This window comes from Gadus macrocephalus, chromosome 6 (genome assembly GCF_031168955.1).
Source record: "Gadus macrocephalus chromosome 6, ASM3116895v1".
Taxonomy (NCBI): domain Eukaryota; kingdom Metazoa; phylum Chordata; class Actinopteri; order Gadiformes; family Gadidae; genus Gadus; species Gadus macrocephalus.
The window spans coordinates 25,482,856-25,500,191 of NC_082387.1; the positions used below are offsets into that span (position 1 = coordinate 25,482,856).

General features: G+C 49.3%; 1 protein-coding gene across 1 annotated transcript; it reads right to left on the reverse strand.

Moving 5' to 3' along the window:
• Window positions 1-254: 254 nt before the first annotated feature.
• On the reverse strand, window positions 255-6,625 carry LOC132458896 (uncharacterized). Its single transcript, XM_060053282.1, has 8 exons — window positions 6,384-6,625; window positions 5,989-6,157; window positions 3,337-3,457; window positions 3,131-3,202; window positions 2,682-2,809; window positions 1,295-1,463; window positions 1,101-1,183; window positions 255-858 (listed from the first exon to the last, which is right to left on the reverse strand). Exons 2-8 carry the CDS (start codon window positions 6,145-6,147, stop codon window positions 634-636), a joined length of 957 nt encoding a protein of 318 aa, XP_059909265.1. The 5' UTR covers window positions 6,148-6,157; window positions 6,384-6,625; the 3' UTR covers window positions 255-633.
• Between the last annotated feature and the right edge of the window lie 10,711 nt (window positions 6,626-17,336).

A 17,336-nucleotide genomic window follows, 5' to 3' on the forward strand; every position in this document is an offset into this window, starting at 1 on the left:
GTTTAAGAACCATAGTTTAAGAAGGTTTTAAGCTTATATCAGCAGTTTAAGATTGAAGGCAGTAAGTGATAAATCTAGAGAATACTCACATTGTATAACCCTGAACCTGAATTTATCAATATCATCAATTATCAGCCTAATATCTACAATGCCATAATATCTGTCAAATAAATGAAATACCTAGCAAATATATAAAACTTTGCTGATTTAAAACACAGAACTTTTATGTTTATTTATGGGAGAGAAGGCTGGAATGCAGTAAATAACAAATTTGATTGTTGTCTTTATTAAGGTTGTTCAATGATTTAAACGCAATGAGATTGAGAAGGTTAAACAACACAGTACTCTTTTTTTTGGCATAGAAAATTGAATCCTACATTGTGAAAACAAATTTTATAAAAAACATCAAATTCATGTGAGAATCTAAATTCTTTGCTTCCACAATTGTCAGGGTGACATAAAATAAAATTTTTTAAAGAAATAATAGAAAGCCAGAAACAAAAGATAACATTTCACCAAAAGTGGGAATATCATTGTATCGCAAAATACAAAGAATCGCAATCCATATAATAATGGTCTACGAAAACCCCTGTGATATCATATTGTGAGCATCCTGGTGATTCCTGTCCCTAATTAACACCAGGCTAGGGAAGCAAGGCCTTTGATGGCAATGTACAGGATGAGAGGCTGCGGCTCGCAGCAATTGCTGAGCTCCGTCCTCAGCACGTCTCCGTCTCTCTGCAGACCCACTCCACAGGAGCTGAAGAGCACCTCTGTCAACTGGAAGGTCTCCCCGGTCAGGGGAGCGAGGTCATCACTGCTCAGAGACATCTCCCCATTCTCGATAAAACACTGCATCTGAGACATGTGTGAGGACACAACATCATTACGAGTCTAAAATTTGCACTGAACTCTAAAAAAGGGTTTATGAGATAATCGCTGCAATATTCCACTCCTGTCCGCCTCAAGCATTGCCTAAGACTGCACGGCTGCCCCAATGTATAAACTCAGGACGCTTTGGATAAAAGGGTCCACCTGATGGCATGATTATACATTGATTTACTTAATATTAATATTCACCAGAGCAATGTAATACATACCAGCAGCTCCAGGGATCTCAGCATCTTGGGATCTGGGGGAGTGCAGCTCGACACCAGGACAGCAAGGCCGTCATCCGGCATTTCTGGAAAACCGGGTGTGAACATTTCACACCAATATTTAGCATGAGATGTGACACAGCAACTACTGTGCAGGAGCTACGCTACAAACTACAGTGAAGGTCAGGCCCACTGACCAGCCAGGGCACTGGTAACGAGGTGAAAAGCACGGAGAGGACTGTTGGGGTCCTCGGTCTCCAGTCCGTTGTCAGACAGGACATCCAGTATGCCCTGGAGGGCCTCTCTCTGAGGCTCGACCTCAACACGGACCACAGAGGGGAGTTCGCCATCGAGCATCTGGCTTAGCTGAGAGAGAACCAGAGCACATCCTCAAATACAAACATTAAATAGACAATACAATACGAATAAAAAATTGATATATAATTGTTTTGTTATGACTAAGAGAATGTCTCAAGAGCCTTAAGTTTAATGTTGTAGGTGGGGAATGCATGCTTTGCATTTAGTCAGCATAGCAGAAATATAATGTGTTCCAGGAATATGCATTTCCTATGAGTTTCTATTCAGGACGTGTTCACTTTAAGACGCATGATTCTAATCGGTGTCTAATCACGTGACTCCAGGAAGTAAACACTTAAGTCGCGTCTAGCTGGTTCAGCATTTCGTTAAATTGAGAACAATTTAATCAAATCTTTCAACATCTTGTTCTTTACATAGCATCGTTGGTGTGTATTCTTTGTATTTTGATTTTGAAAGCATTCACTCGTGTCTTTTTACATTAGTCAGTCCCTCCAGAAAAATGTGGCGTTTTTTTTTGATTGTTGCGGCACGTTTTCTTAAAAAATGCAATGAAATATGCGGCATATTTATGCAATTTTATGCAATGAAATTGCGGGAACGTGCGAAAAATTCAGCTTTTCGATGATGTTCACGCCGCTTAATTCCGTCACTTCATAACGTTCACATGGCAACAGGGGGAAATGGCTGCTCTTGCGTGAAGTAAACGCAACAATTTTCAACTTTCTGCTAAGATATATCTGACTTCTTTGCAACGAAAATGCAGGGATTAGGAAATCATGCAAGCCTCGCATATTTTGCATGGAAATCGGCAATTTATGCTGTGAAAGTGCGGCATATTTGAAAAAATGCGGCCCCCGCATGAATATGCGGACTTTGGCTGATTATGCGTTGAATTATGCAATAGCATAATCGTGTTTTTCTGGAGGGACTGATTAGTGTAAAGTTTGTATAGTTTTCATCTCAAGGTAGTTCAAATGCACTACTGCTACACAACTGGGTCATTTGACGACGCTAATAGTGTTGTAGTGACCAAAAAGAAGTACATATTCTTGCTTATTTGTTTGAGATGAGTACAAATGAGATTTCTGATTTCTCTGCCTTTTTATTCGTGTGTTGCAGTTTCACCTTTCCCCATGTGCTTCCAATAAACCTGTGGAAGGGAGAAATACGTCTGCAGAGTCTTGGTGTTTTGGGTAAGAGTTTAGCTGGCCGTCATGGTATTAGTAGACATACCGAGGACAGCATAATAATCACTGGGGATCTTACCACCCTCTCCAGTAGATTGACTGTCCCGCACTGCCTCATGGCTGAAACGAGGTGCTGGAGCAGAGAGGCCCTGGCTGACGCTTTGAGACCCGAAAGCAGTTCAAAGTTAGGACTCAGCTCGGCAACTTCTGCAAATCGATCATAAATAGACATAATCACAAAAAAGCTCAATCGACATCATGCACACATAAGAAACTGTGGTTCCAATTCACTCAATTTTGAATTAGATCTGGATTTGTACCTGAAGCTTTGATTAAAACGTATATAGCTATCAGTAAAATCAGCTAGTCTGGGCAAAGCTGTCCTTCTCAGCACAAATTGTTTACTGCTTGTTTGTAAATCAAGGGTGTGGACCAGATATTAGATGCATTATAAACTACAATCTACTATATTTTTGTGAACCAGTGAATAACACGTTCAGTATTTATAAAAACAAGTCCATACATTACCCTCTGTTAGCCAGGTGCTGCTCGGCAGCTTAAGGCGACCTGAGTGTAGCACCATGCGCATGGGATTCAGGTCTCAAGGGAGGCAGAGAAAATATCATAGTTTATTTTCCCTGACATCTCAAAAATAATTTGACACAACTGTGCAACATGTTGTGGCTCTTTGCAGACCTTCAACCATTGTAATAATTACATGTACATTCACTTACCAAAGACTCCGTTTGGTTGCACACTTAGTTTTTGTTTCCTGTAAGCAATGGTCGTATTTGGTGGTAGAGTCAGGCATGAAGATCTTCCTCTGGATATCTCTGCATTCACATTTAGGCCAATCTGAAAATAAATTAACAGCAAGTAGACATTAGCTTAAGGAAATGGTAATGAGTATTGATATTGGGGTTATAAATCATGAGGCAGCCACACCTAAAAAATTTAGTGTACGTTATCATAAAATGACATCAGTCATTTTCGGCACAGGTAGCCTGGCGTTCCTTAGAAAAAAATCTAGTTAAACCACATAGGCTTCAGGACTTAATTTACTCTAACATCCCTATCGAAACCTGCAAATCCAAATTTGGCTCTTTAATATCGCATTTGGTCGCCACATGGAGAACAGTGGAATCACACTCCAGCACTCACTTAAAATTCCATCCTCACCTTCCTTTATTTAATAATTTTTCCCTTTGCTTGGGTGGTCACCCGATTTTGTTCCCTCAATGGAGTGATAAGGGGATCAATACACTTTCGGACAAAATACTCTCAGATCTTTTCAAGACCTGAAATCTCATTTCAACCTACCGGGCACTTCTTTTTTCTTCTACCTACAACTCTGCAGTGCCTTACGGGCATACAGAGTTCCCTGGGGGCGAAACTTGGAACCTCATCCAATCCATAAAATATGTGGAAATCTTTCTACCCAAGGCTTGGTGTCCGCCCTTTACACGTTCCTTTCTAAACGTGCAGAAAAAACTCTGCAGTTGGATAGTCGCTGGAGCCATGATCTCTCAATGGCACCTTCCACAATCAATTGGTCCATAGTCTGGTCATAGATTGACCTAGCATCTCGTAATCCAAACCATCAGATGATTCATTATAACTTACATTTACATTTACATTTAGGGCATTTAGCAGACGCTTTTATCCAAAGCGACTAAGTACATTTGTCATAAAAAGTGCATCAATATATCGCTGTCGGTACAGAAAGGATGTTCATAGAACCAAGTGCAAGTACCACAATCGCTAGGTTAATCAATTCCCTGTATTACAGACATGATAGCAGCTGCTGCAGTTGCTACACAGTTAAGTGCTACAATACAATACAATACACTACAATACAGTACAGTGTACAATGGTGGCCAGAAGGGGGAGGGTGGCTATGCAGAGTCGAGGTGAACTCTGAACAGGTGAGTCTTGAGTCCTTTTCAGAAGATAGTGAGCGACTCTGCGGTCCTGAGAACGGCCCCAACACCGAGAAAAGTTGTGACTTTGCTGATCGACCTTTGCTAGCTCTTAGCGATGGTGGTTCCAGTCGTCCAGCTGAGGTAGTCGAGCGGAGGGATCGAGCAGGGGTGTGTGGCTTTAGCAATGCTTGGAGGTAGGCAGGGGCAGTCTCATCGACTGCCTTGTATGCCAGTACCATCGTCTTAAATTTGATGCGAGCTACTACAGGGAGCCAGTGGAGGTCCCGGAAGAGGGGGGTCACATGGGAGAACTTTGCACACAGACTCTACTGCACTCCGCATAAATTATTTTTTATGAAATTAAATCCATCTCCCAACTGTCAGCTATGCTCTTTAGAAACCACAGGAACCTTTGTTCACAGGGTCTGGGATTGCCCTGGTGTGAGAGACTTTTGGAGTATGGTGTCCAACAGAATGTCTACAGTGCTTGAGCGTACCATCCCCTGCTCCCCAACTGTCCTATTGCGGAACGATTTCACTGGTCTGGATCTTTCTTTGATGCACCAACGCTGGTTTCTGGTCGGCCTTACTGCTGCCAAAAAGCTAATAGCACAGAGATGGAAAGCACCTCATGATCTATCTTATCAACACTGGGTGAACACTGTTATAGATCTGGCTAAGCTAGAGAAATCTGTGGCCAGCATGCATGGCGCGCAAGCTAAAAAAACATCAACTTGTGGTCAACCTTTATCGTTAGTATTTTGGGAGTAGCCAGGATTTACTTTCCTTCTTCTACTTCTTTTACATCTGTTATCCTAAATTTCTGACTCAGACTTAACAACTCTAATGTCAAATGTTGTCTTATTTGTGTTTATGCCTTATAGTTGTATGTTGTCTTATTTGTGTTCAGGTCAAATGTAGTATGTTGTTTTATTTGTGCCTATGCCTAATTGTTTTTCTATTTCTATCTCTTTGTTGTATAAATCATAAAATAAAAAATTGATCACAAAAAAAAATGACATCATTGATTAAGGAAACATGCTATTAAATAAAAGTAGTCATTAAAAAAGGTACTATGTATTGACTTATTAATATATTTATTACCTCAATTATTTATTTCACAGCCATATTTAATTATTGATATCTCTAATATTGAATCCAATGGACTTCTGTACAAAAGCTGTATACATTTCAAACATATACATTAGCTGATCAACTTGCAGTGTAGAATTCGTCACTTTAGTGTTGAATAGTGTCAAGTAGAGTAATTCCGCCCATGTGTCTTCAACATGGCAGGAAGGAAAAAAACTGGTATCGGAACATCTCTACTTGCTATAATTCCATTTAATCAAATCCTCAATGCAGAATACACAAAGCCCTAAGCCCTTTAATGAATATGTATTATATTTACATTTACAAATGGAAATCGCTCTAGCATTTAGCCCCTCCATGTATCCTACATACCTTAGTGATCATGTGCCCAATCTTGCCTCCTATAGAGCTTGCCTGTTGGTCACTCTGACTAATTGTGGATGTCTGAGTCGTCACAATCCTCTGCGTCACCAGTCCGGAAACAGTCCAACCTCTCTCTTTTTGAACCTGTTTGAACTGGCAATGATCCATGTCGATGAGCCTAGCCAGGAGAGTGGGAAGTGTAGAGCAAAGATGTTTTTAACTAATTATTGTACATTTTAAATACAATTGATATAATTTAAATGCAAACCATAATAATGACATCACTGATCATGTTAGTAATCAACCAAGTGTTTCGCCATCCAACACTTCAAGGAGAAACAAAGTTGAAAGGTGGTAACGTCCTGATAACGTCCCTGTTATGGTTGGATTAGGAGGCATCTTACCTGTCTTTGAAAACTTCATGTAGCTTCTGCAAATCTAGATCTTCTTTCTTCAAGACACCAAAGGAATTGTTGTGCTCTGAAGTGCTGTCATGTGCCACGGTCAGTTGAGCATGGTCAGGATGCAAGGTAGCCTCGATGCTTGCCTGGTTTTTGGCACTCCCATGTTCAGTGTACTGCGAGCAGTCAGTCACTGTGACGTCTTTTGATGTTGCACAGTATGCCCAAAAATGCAGTTATTATAAACAAAACATAGATAGTGTGGTATCCGGGAATGAAGAATGCGCCGGGATTCAGGGAAACACGTGGCAACGGTTGGTTTGAGCCGACTTCGGCGTTTATTTCAAGGGTTTAAACAGGACAAGGGTGCGCTCGGGTCTCCGGGAGCCTCAAGCCTCTGCAGTCCGTGCGTGTCTCTGCCTCTCCCGTCCACGCGTGTCTCTGCCTCTCTTATAGTGGCTCCGGGCCTTCCTCCTCCCAGCCGCCAGGTGTCCCCCATCCCGCTGATTGGGGGGAAGGACCCGGTGCTCTCCGTCGCCGGCTGGTGGGTGGGGGTGGTACACCCCGTCCTTCACGGTCCCACGGGACCGTGAAGGCCGAGGCTTCAGGGGCGGGATGCCACACTCCCCCCCCGTTTGCTCAAGCCCCTGGTCTCTGGGGAACCCCCCCAGACAGGCATCCCGACGTGACAGGGCGTCGGCGTTGGCATGCTCCCGGCCCGGTCGGTGGTCCACCCGGAACCGGAAATCCTGGAGGGCCAGGAACCACCGTGTCACCCGGGCGTTTGTATTCTTGGCCCCCGCCATCCACTTCAGGGGGGCGTGGTCGGTGACCAAGGTGAACTCCCTCCCCAGGAGGTAGTAGCGCAACTTCTCCAGGCACCATTTAATGGCCAGGGCCTCCTTCTCCACGGTGGAGTAGTTGCGCTCATTGGGGAGGAGCTTCCGGCTGACGTAGGTTATCGGGTGCTCCTCTCCGGCCCGGACCTGGGACAAGACCCCCCCGAGTCCCACCTCCGAGGCGTCTGTGTGAACAATCACAGGGAGGTTAAAGTCAGGTGTGATTAGTACCGGTTCTGAGCACAGGGCCTCCCGGAGCGTCTTGAACGCCCGGTCCGCCGCCTCTGACCAGGTGACCCGGTCTGGCAAGGCCTTACGGGTTAGGTCGTTCATGGGGCTGGCCAGCGTGGCGTACCCGGGAATGAAGCGCTGATAGTAGCCCACCAGCCCCAAGAACGCCTTTACCTGCTTCTTAGTCCTGGGTTGCGGCCAGGCCCGTATGGTGGCTACCTTGCCTTCCTGCGGCCGCACTGTCCCTCTCCCGACCCGGTACCCCAGGTACGTCGTCTCCTCTCTCCCGAGGCGACATTTGGCCGGGTTAGCGGTGAGGCCCGCCTTGCGCAGCTCTCCCAGCACGGCCCTTAGCTGGCGGACGTGGATATCCCAGCTGGCGCTGTAGATGATGATGTCATCGATGTATGCCGCCGCGTAATCCTGGTGGGGCCTCAGGAGCTGGTCCATCATCCGCTGGAATGTGGCCGGGGCGCCGTGTACCCCGAAAGGGAGGACGGTGTACTGGTACAGACCCCCCGGGGTGGAGAACGCCGTCTTTTCCCGGGCCGCCCGGGTCAACGGCACCTGCCAGTACCCCTTGGTCAGGTCCAGGGTCGACAGGTACCGTGCCGGGCCCAGGCGCTCGATAAGTTCGTCGACCCGGGGCATGGGGTAGGCGTCGAACTCCGATGCCTCGTTCAGCTGCCTGAAGTCATTGCAGAACCTAAAGGACCCATCCGGCTTGGGCACCAGGACCACCGGGCTGCACCAGGCGCTGCGTGACTCCTCTATAACGCCGAGCTGCAGCATTCGGCGCACCTCGGTCCGTATGGCCTCCCTCCGGGCCTCTGGGATCCTGTAGGGCGGGACCCTTACCCTTATTCCTGGCGCCGTCTGGATGTCGTGGTGGGTGGCAGCAGTCCTCCCCGGCAGGTCGGAGAACACGTCCCGATGCTGGAGGACGACCTCGTCCAGGTCGCGCCTCTGGGCCGGGCTGAGGTCCTCCCCCACCGGGACCTCCGGGATCTCCTGCCGGGCCGCCAGGGCCAAGGGAGCGGGGTCGGCGGGTGTCTGCTCCCCCCCCCTCCACTGCTTCAGGATGTTTATGTGGTACAGCTGTGTCGGCTTCCGCCTCCCTGGCTGGCGGACCCGGTAGTTCACCTCGCCCACGCGTTCCACCACCTCGTAGGGTCCCTGCCACTTGGCCAGGAACCGGCACTCCGCCGTGGGGACCAGAACCAGGACCAGGTCCCCGGGCTGAAAGGTCCTCAGCTGGGCTCCTCGGTTATAGACCCTCGCCTGGGCCTGCTGCGCTTGCTGGAGGTGCCTCCGGACGATGGGCCACACCCGGGCCATGCGGTCACGTACCTGCTCCACGTGATCCACGGTGGTGCGGTGGGGGGACGGCTGGCTCTCCCAGGCCTCCTTTGCGATGTCCAGGATCCCTCGGGGTCTCCGCCCGTACAACAGCTCGAAGGGGGAGAACCCGGTGGACGCCTGGGGGACCTCCCGCACCGCGAACAGTACGTGGGGTAGTAGTTGGTCCCAGTTCTTCCCGTCGGCTTGCATGGCCTTCTTGAGCATCTGCTTCAAGGTTTTGTTGAAGCGCTCGACCAGGCCGTCTGTCTGGGGGTGGTAAACCGAGGTCCGGAGCTGCTTCACCTGCAGAAGCCTGAGGACCTCCTTCATCACCCGTGACATGAAGCACGACCCCTGATCGGTGAGCACCTCCTTCGCTATTCCCACCCGGCTAAAAAGGAGCATTAGTTCACGAGCGACGGCGCGCAGTGGGAGGGCCTCGGGGTAACGGGTGGCATAGTCCACTAGCACCAGGATATAGCGGTGGCCCCGGCTGGTCTTGGGAAGGGGCCCCACGATGTCTAATGCTAGGCGGTCAAAGGGGGTCTCGATGATGGGCATGGGTATGAGGGGGTGTCTAGCGATGGACCGGGGGGCTACCCGCTGGCACTCGGGGCACCCCTGGCAGTGGCGCTCCACATCCCGCTTAACCCCCGGCCAATAGAACCTGGCTAGGACCCGCTCCCGGGTCTTGTCCATGCCTAGGTGGGCCCCCAGGAGGTGAGTGCGGGCCATAAAAAGTACCTTACTCACATAGGGGCGAGGCACCACTAGCTGTTCCCTCACTCCCCCCCCCCCGGAGGCTACTCTATACAGCAGACCCCCCCTGGTGCTGAAGTGCGGATGTGGTGTGGCACTCACCGAGTCCCGGGCCTGCCCGTCGTGAACCAGGACGTGGCTCCAGGCGTGCTTGAGGGCCTCATCCTGGAGCTGAGCGGTGGCGAACTGGCCGGGTCGGGACGAGCCTTCCCCCCTCTCTGGTAAGAAGTCCGAGAACTCAGTGAGGGGGGAGCTCTCCGGGTCTTCCGGTGGGTCCGGCTGCTCGGAGGCTGTGAGGGTCTCCGTGGTGTCGGGGGTAGGTTCCGGTGTCTCGCTCCGGTCGGGACCCCTCGCTGTGTGCCCCGGGGTCCCCGGTGGGGAAGGTCCGTTCCCCTCAGATCCCTCGTCCTCCGCCGTCAGCTCCCCCGGGGACGATGGACGCCGGGTGGCCCCGTAGGCCTGCCGAACCCCCCGCGCCCCTCTGCGGGGAGGGCCTCTCCCGCTCCGTAGCTCCCGCGTCGGGTCCCACAGCCGGTGGAAGATCGGGCAGTCCCTCCCGATCAACACGGGGACCGGTAGGTGGGGGACAATCCCTGCCCTGATTGTGAACACCCCGTGTGGGGTGCGGACGACCACGTGGCACGTGGGGTAGGTCCGGGTGTCCCCGCAGGCCACCTCCATAGGTTCCCCTGCCTTCCCACCCGCCAGGTCGGGGCGAAGGAGGGTAACCGCACTGCCAGTGTCTAAGAGGGCCTGCGTGTCCCGGTTCATGACCCGCGCCGGGATCGTCGGACTACCCGAGGGGGCGGACCACACGTGCATGTTGGCGACCTGCTGGTCGCAGGGAGCCAACATGCACGTGTGGTCCGCCCCCGGGTCCGCGTACGCTGACGGCATCGACACATCACGTCCCCTCGGGCAATAGCGAGCGATGTGGCCGTACTGGCCGCACCCGAAGCAGCGCCGCACCTCCCGGTTCTCCGGTACTCCGCTCAGTGGGGTGACGCCGGGAGCCGGGTTGCCGATGGGGGGTCCCCTCGGGGCTTGGCGGGTCTCGGTGCGCCGTGGGGCTGGGGCGGGTCCGGCGTTCAGGAGCTGGGCCACCTGCCAGTTCTCCAGCTGAAGGACCAGGTCGTCCACGGTGGCAGGGTGATGGTGGGCCAGCACGCGGCGGGCGTCCGGCGGGAGTCGCCGCACGGTGTGGTCAATAATCACCCGGTCGATCGGGCTGGGGCCCTCTCCCGCTGTCAGCCACCGCTTCACCAGCCGGCTGTGCTGGGCGATCTGGGTGCGCACCGCTCCCTGCGCGTCAAACCGCCAATCCTGCGCGCTGGTCATCCTACTATGTGGCCATAGTAGGCCAGTATGGCCTGTTTGAGCGCCGGGTACTGGCGGGCGACGTCCGCCGGCAGGTCCTGGCTCGCCTGCTGGGCGGGTCCGGTGAGGAACGGCGCCACTATGTGCGCCCACTGCTCCTCTGGCCAGCCTTCCCTCTGTGCGGTCCGCTCGAAGACCTCGAGGTAAGCCTCCACGTCGTCTTCCGGTCCCAGCTTCGTGAGGCGGCTGGTCGGGGCGGCGGTCGGCGCAGCGCGGACGGCGTGCTGAGTCAGCCGCAGAACAGCTTCGCGGAGCAGGGCGAGGCTCTCGGTGGTCTCCCGCTGGTGTTGCTGGGCAGCCAACGCCGCGGCTCCGTCCGGGTTCTGCATGGTGGGGCAGTAGTAGTGGGAACGCTCAAGTTGCCTGCATTCTCCACCATATGTGGTATCCGGGAATGAAGAATGCGCCGGGATTCAGGGAAACACGTGGCAACGGTTGGTTTGAGCCGACTTCGGCGTTTATTTCAAGGGTTTAAACAGGACAAGGGTGCGCTCGGGTCTCCGGGAGCCTCAAGCCTCTGCAGTCCGTGCGTGTCTCTGCCTCTCCCGTCCACGCGTGTCTCTGCCTCTCTTATAGTGGCTCCGGGCCTTCCTCCTCCCAGCCGCCAGGTGTCCCCCATCCCGCTGATTGGGGGGAAGGACCCGGTGCTCTCCGTCGCCGGCTGGTGGGTGGGGGTGGTACACCCCGTCCTTCACGGTCCCACGGGACCGTGAAGGCCGAGGCTTCAGGGGCGGGATGCCACAATAGGTATAACAACAATGAAAATATTTTTAACTGCAAATGAGAATATTGTGAGTTCTGCTTACCTGTTACAGGGTGTCACCCTTTAATATTTCATCAAGGGTAAAAGTAGTGGAAGAATATTTGGTTTTCTGCCACGGCCAGCGACCCTTTTGCTTCAGCACGATTGACAACAACTTAATTGGGTCCTCGCAACTCGATGCTGGTTTCAGACTTCGATCCACTTCCTCTACAAATTTTGCAGTTGCTTTTGGAAACATGTCTGAGCTGTAAGGTGGTTAGGAAATCCTGAAAGTGTAACAGTGACAATTTATTTTCTTACTATTGTTTTTTTCTTCATAGACAACCCACTAGCGCAGCATAAAAGCATATTTTTCTGTGCTGGTCGCAAATTTAGCAGGATATTGCTGTTTCTTTGAACAGTCGATAGGTGGCTAAAACGTTTGTATCGGTCATTTTTGACGACCTATACAAACAACCTATTCTATCGTTTAGGTCGCAGAACAGGCTGGCAATGCAGCCCTAGTAACTTTAAAATGGCATTCTGATTCCATGCATTCTGTGATCCACTCGCCCGTTGTGTCCACTTACGGCCCGGTCGGTGTGTGCGTCCTCGTTGCGTGCCCGGCGCTGGAGTCCCCGGTCAATGTAAGGCAAGTCTGCAGTTGATGGTCTCTGTCACGGCCACACACGGGACTCCCTGGAACGGAGACTGCACAGTACGGTATACTGCAACAGGACCACAGCACAGCACTTCTTAAAGTCGCACCTACCGCTGGCTGTTGGCGCTTAAATAGTCAGTGGCGGCAGAGCTGGCAACGCCCCTCAACTCTGGAGCATTTCTTTGAAGACGAGTGAATTGGCCTGTTGGCATGTGTAGGTGTGCGTCTTGACCAATACACAAATATAGTGTTGTTGGGGGGTAGGGAATTCAGGAGAACTTGATAGTTGAAAGATGTTTTCTTGGCAAGGACACACGGAAAGAGTGGTTCCTCTATAATTATTGAGATCCCTTTGTTTTATTGACCTATTATTTTCAACAGGCCTGTACACGGCTAGGGGTGGGAATCGAGAACCGGTTCCTACTCAGAACCGGTTCCTACTCAGAACCGGTTCCAACTAACCAATTCCATCGGAATCGTACGCCTCCAACGTTATCGATTCTTCTTAACGATTCCGCACTTCGTTTTCCGGTTTACGCAAAAATTTTGCGACGACCCTGCGCGCGCCGACAACCTTCGAACAACAAGGCAGCATCGTGGAGAGTAGGTAGCGATCGCAAGTCTGGCTCCATTTCACCAAACGCAATGAAAATTCTGCCGTATGTAATCAGTGCAATGCTATCATTTAGTGTATGGGTGCAAACACCAGCAACATGCTGGTTTTTGTCTACCAAGCATGGAATTAAGGGGGTCATCCCGAAGTTCCCCGGGTCCTATGTTCCCCGGGTTCTATGTTCCCCGCTTGGGGAACATAGGACCCTTTTTAACAAAAAAGGTCCTATGTTCCCCGTTTTTCCCAAAAAGGGTCCTATTTTCTCCTGTAGCCATACATACCGGGGAGCATAGGACCCTTTTGGGGAAAAGCGGGGAATATAGGATCCTTTTCTGGGAAAAGGGTCCTATGTTCCCCGCAATCTATCAATCTTTAAAGATATTTAAACTTTGACGCGACATTCGCGAGATGACAGCCAATCGGCGTTCAACAGCGTGGCCACTGAGTGACATGTGTAACGTAACAGCCAATCAGCGTTCAACCGGCCAGCTCAGTGCAGTGCAGTCCGGGGTGAACTGCAGCATGGAGGAGAAAGTGATTGTTGCCGTTTGCCCCCCCCCGGAGATCTTTATATGATAGTATATAATATAATATAATTGTATAATAATATCACAGCCAAAAGCTCTGTGCGCCTCCGGATGGCCGTAGCGTGGGGAGCTCTCGTAGGGATTGGGCTTCTCGGGGTTTGTTTACCGGCGCATGAATAGACTGCGTCAGGTTGGTTGGTTAAAATGGTTACTTTTGGTGCAGAAGACTGTAGGACTCGTTTTTAGCCACTCAATGAACTACTCAGGAATCGGTAAGAGAATTGATAAGGAATTGGATCGATAGGCAGAATCGACAATGTCATTGATATTGATAAAAACGTATCAATTCCCACCCCTATACACGACATGTGAGAAAGATTCTATCATTAAAAACAAGATGACTGACATTTATTATTCATTCTCAGTAGACAATGCAATATTTTAACATAGATTTGGCTTTCAAATGGGTTTATACAACATTTCTAGAGATAAATGTGTTTAATTGTCATAATATTCGTTCAGTAAGTAAATTAATAAACAAATATGACAATTTCTGGCTTTTGTTATAGCCACCTTTAGCTATAGCACGGTGACGTCATCACGCTTTGGTAGGCCTCAAGGGAAGTCAATAAGACCTATATTTATATTTTAAAAGGTATAAAATCAAAAAAAAACATCAAAACAAATATTACAATTTTAAAGTGCAATGGAGTCTCTAGGTCTAGCTGAACAAAAGTCGAACTGGTGTGGTGCCAACGTTTGTAAAGAATACGATAAAAAAAATTGAGCGCTGCTTGCAGGAACAAGAAAATAATGTTGGCAATGTCGATCATTTGTTTCCCACAAGGAATTGTGGGAATATTTAATTTCCTTTCTTAAAGGATGGTCCAGTTACCTCTAAAGGAGAAAATAGGATGCATTGAAGCACCTTTCCTTAGCATTAAGACAATTCGACCAGCTCTTATCATGGCTGCCACTTGGATATAACCGGTTAATTTCAAAGTTAGGAACCATCCTAATCAAAAAGTAATAGTGGTTCGAAAAGCATATAATGTGGTGAGCAAACACACAGGGGTTAGGACATAATACAACAGATACTCTGTACGTGCAAAAACAGAAATTCATGATATGAATGCAGATTGAAATCTGGAACACCACTGTTATGTCTTCTTCACTAAATGGCTGTTATTAAGTCTTGGGCTTGAAAGTAAAGTCTCAAGCTGGATGGTAAAAAGTCTAAATCATTCTATATCCCTGCAAAGCAGCCATACGTTTAAAGTTTTGTTCTAAATAACAATGCAACAAACAAACAATGCCTATAATGATCATTTATCAAGGCTCAAATCGGACCAAATGTTTGCTTTGAAGAGAGTCTTGAGTAAGTCCAGTCTCTCAGCAGGGACACACACACACACACACACACACACACACACACACACACACACACACACACACACACACACACACACACACACACACACACACACACACACACACACACACACACACACCATTAGGTCTTGTTTACTCTCAGAACCAGCAGCTCCCATCAGGTGTGGTCTTGAACAAGTTGAACAAGTTGAGCAAGTTGTTCGATGTATCTTCATACGTGGCGCGTCAAAGTGAGAACTTACCACCGAAAGGTACGACCACGGAATTACGCTGGAGTTTAAAAGTATCCCCCTGCCCGCCTTCATCCTTTTTTCATTTCACTTCTGACTGCGCTTGGGTGGGATGACATCATCATTAAATCAGCCTTTACAGTGTTAATAAGCCAGGCCGGTACGGACTGAATAAAACCTGCCTCTGAAGAAGACATGAGGCTTAAACCATTTATGTTTAAACTAGTGCTGTCAGTTAAACACGTTATTAACGGCGTTAACGCAAACCAATTTTAACGGCGTTATTTGTTTTATCGCGCGATTAACGCAATTTTTTTTTTTTATGGCTCAAACCAAAGAAGCAGTAGCCTGACTGCTATGTTCAAGGCAGCATGTATGTTTGTATGTTCATCGTTTAATTGCACTATAGGCATTTTGCATCGTCCTGTTTTGATCAGTATATGGCAATGTTGTTATCAAAAAGAAACCATTTGCACAAGGCAAGCCGATGCACTTCTCCATGTTGATAAGAGCATTAAAATGAGTAAATGAATGGGACAAAGAAATCAAGGGACATTTAGCATAATTTTTTTTTATCGTGAGTTAAACATGACATTCATGCGATTAATCGCGATTAAATATTTTAATCGCTTGACAGCACTAGTGTGGACACAAAGGAGTGGAGCAGTTATGTAGATGGAGGCGGAGCAGCTAGCGGCTAACCTGGAGGAGGATTCAACACTTAATACACCTCCAGCTCCTCGCCTCCACCTGATGGAGGGGAGGAGATGGAGGTGGAAGAGGTTGAGAGAGGTGGAGTTTAATTCAGTGTGAATCGTTTAAGAGGTGAATCTGCGCTTTACATTTTTTGGGGTTATGTTTCATAAGAATTATCTGCAGTAATGAGAGAGAGAGAGAGAGAGAGAGAGAGAGAGAGAGAGAGAGAGAGAGAGAGAGAGAGAGAGAGAGAGAGAGAGAGCGAGAGGGCGAGAGGGCGAGAGAGAGAGAGGGAGGTAGAGAGGTAGAGAGAAAGTGGGGTGGGAGAGAGAGAGAGGGGGGGAGGGAGAGCGAGAGAGAGAGAGAGAGAGAGAGAGAGAGAGAGAGAGGGCGAGAGAGAGAGAGAGAGGTAGAGAGAAAGTGGGGTGGGAGAGAGAGAGAGAGGGGGGGAGGGAGAGCGAGAGAGAGAGAGAGAGAGAGAGAGAGAGAGAGAGAGAGAGAGAGAGTGTGATTGAGTGGGGGAGAGAGAGAGTGCATGTAGACCTAACCTAGAGGACGATTCACACTTAATTCACCTCCACCTCCACCTGGTAGAGGTCTATCAAGTGTGAATCGTCTTCTGCATGTTATTAAAAGCACCGTGTTTGGAGAGGAGAGCGTCTCTCTGGCTGCTCAGTGGTTCGTCTACGATGACCGTCTTCTGAGGCGAGGCGGGGGAGGGAAGAAGGGTTTCTAATTAGCTCGAGGATCGGGACTAATTTCATTTAAATGACTGAAACTAGAACAGCTAAAAACGCTCAGCCTCACAGACATCGTTTCGTATTGCGTCACGTTTATGATGTCACTTTTGACGGTTGGATGAAATGCGATGTTTCCGTCGTGGTAAATATTACTTTTAGAGTAGGTCATCTTAAATCAATGTAGGCTACCGTGTTTTTATCGTTAGCTGAAAAAGAGACACACCACTGGCGCCATCTATCGGTGCGTTCTGGATTTACAGGCCAATTGCATCATCGATAAATCGAAGGCATGCCGAGTGCCGACATAGGATTGTCAATATCTGTGTGTGTGTGTGTGTGTGTGTGTGTGTGTGTGTGTGTGTGTGTGTGTGTGTGTGTGTGTGTGTGTGTGTGTGTGTGTGTGTGTGTGTGTGTGTGTGTGTGTGTGGTTACACATTACTGAAGCGATTAAGTCTCCATGCAGGACCAAAGCTATAATCTTGCAATCAGTGATTATTTCTGCTCAATATAGTGAGATGCCACCTCTTTATTTGGGTTATGTTTCATAAAAATGATCTGCAGTAATATGAGAGAGAGAGGGGGGGGAGTGAGAGAGATGCTGAGTGTGTGATTGAGTGAGTGAGTGAGAGGGGGCGGGACGCGGGAGGGAGAGAGAGAGACAGAGACAGAGAGAGGGAGGGGGGGGGGGGGTGAGAGAGAGAGAGGGGGGGGGGGTGAGAGAGAGAGGGAGGGGGAGAGAGAGAGAGAGAGAGAGAGAGAGAGAGAGAGAGAGAAGAGAGAGAGAGAGAGAGAGAGGGGGGGGGGGGGT

Coding starts and splice junctions, on each gene's coding strand:
- LOC132458896 (XM_060053282.1), bottom strand. CDS start 6,147: ATGGATCATTGCCAGTTCAAACAGGTTCAAAAAGAGAGAGGTTGGACT. Junction 3,203..3,336: donor GCAACCAAACGGAGTCTTTG/GTAAGTGAATGT, acceptor GCCTCCCTTGAG/ACCTGAATCCCATGCGCATG. Junction 1,184..1,294: donor CGTTACCAGTGCCCTGGCTG/GTCAGTGGGCCT, acceptor CCGGTTTTCCAG/AAATGCCGGATGACGGCCTT.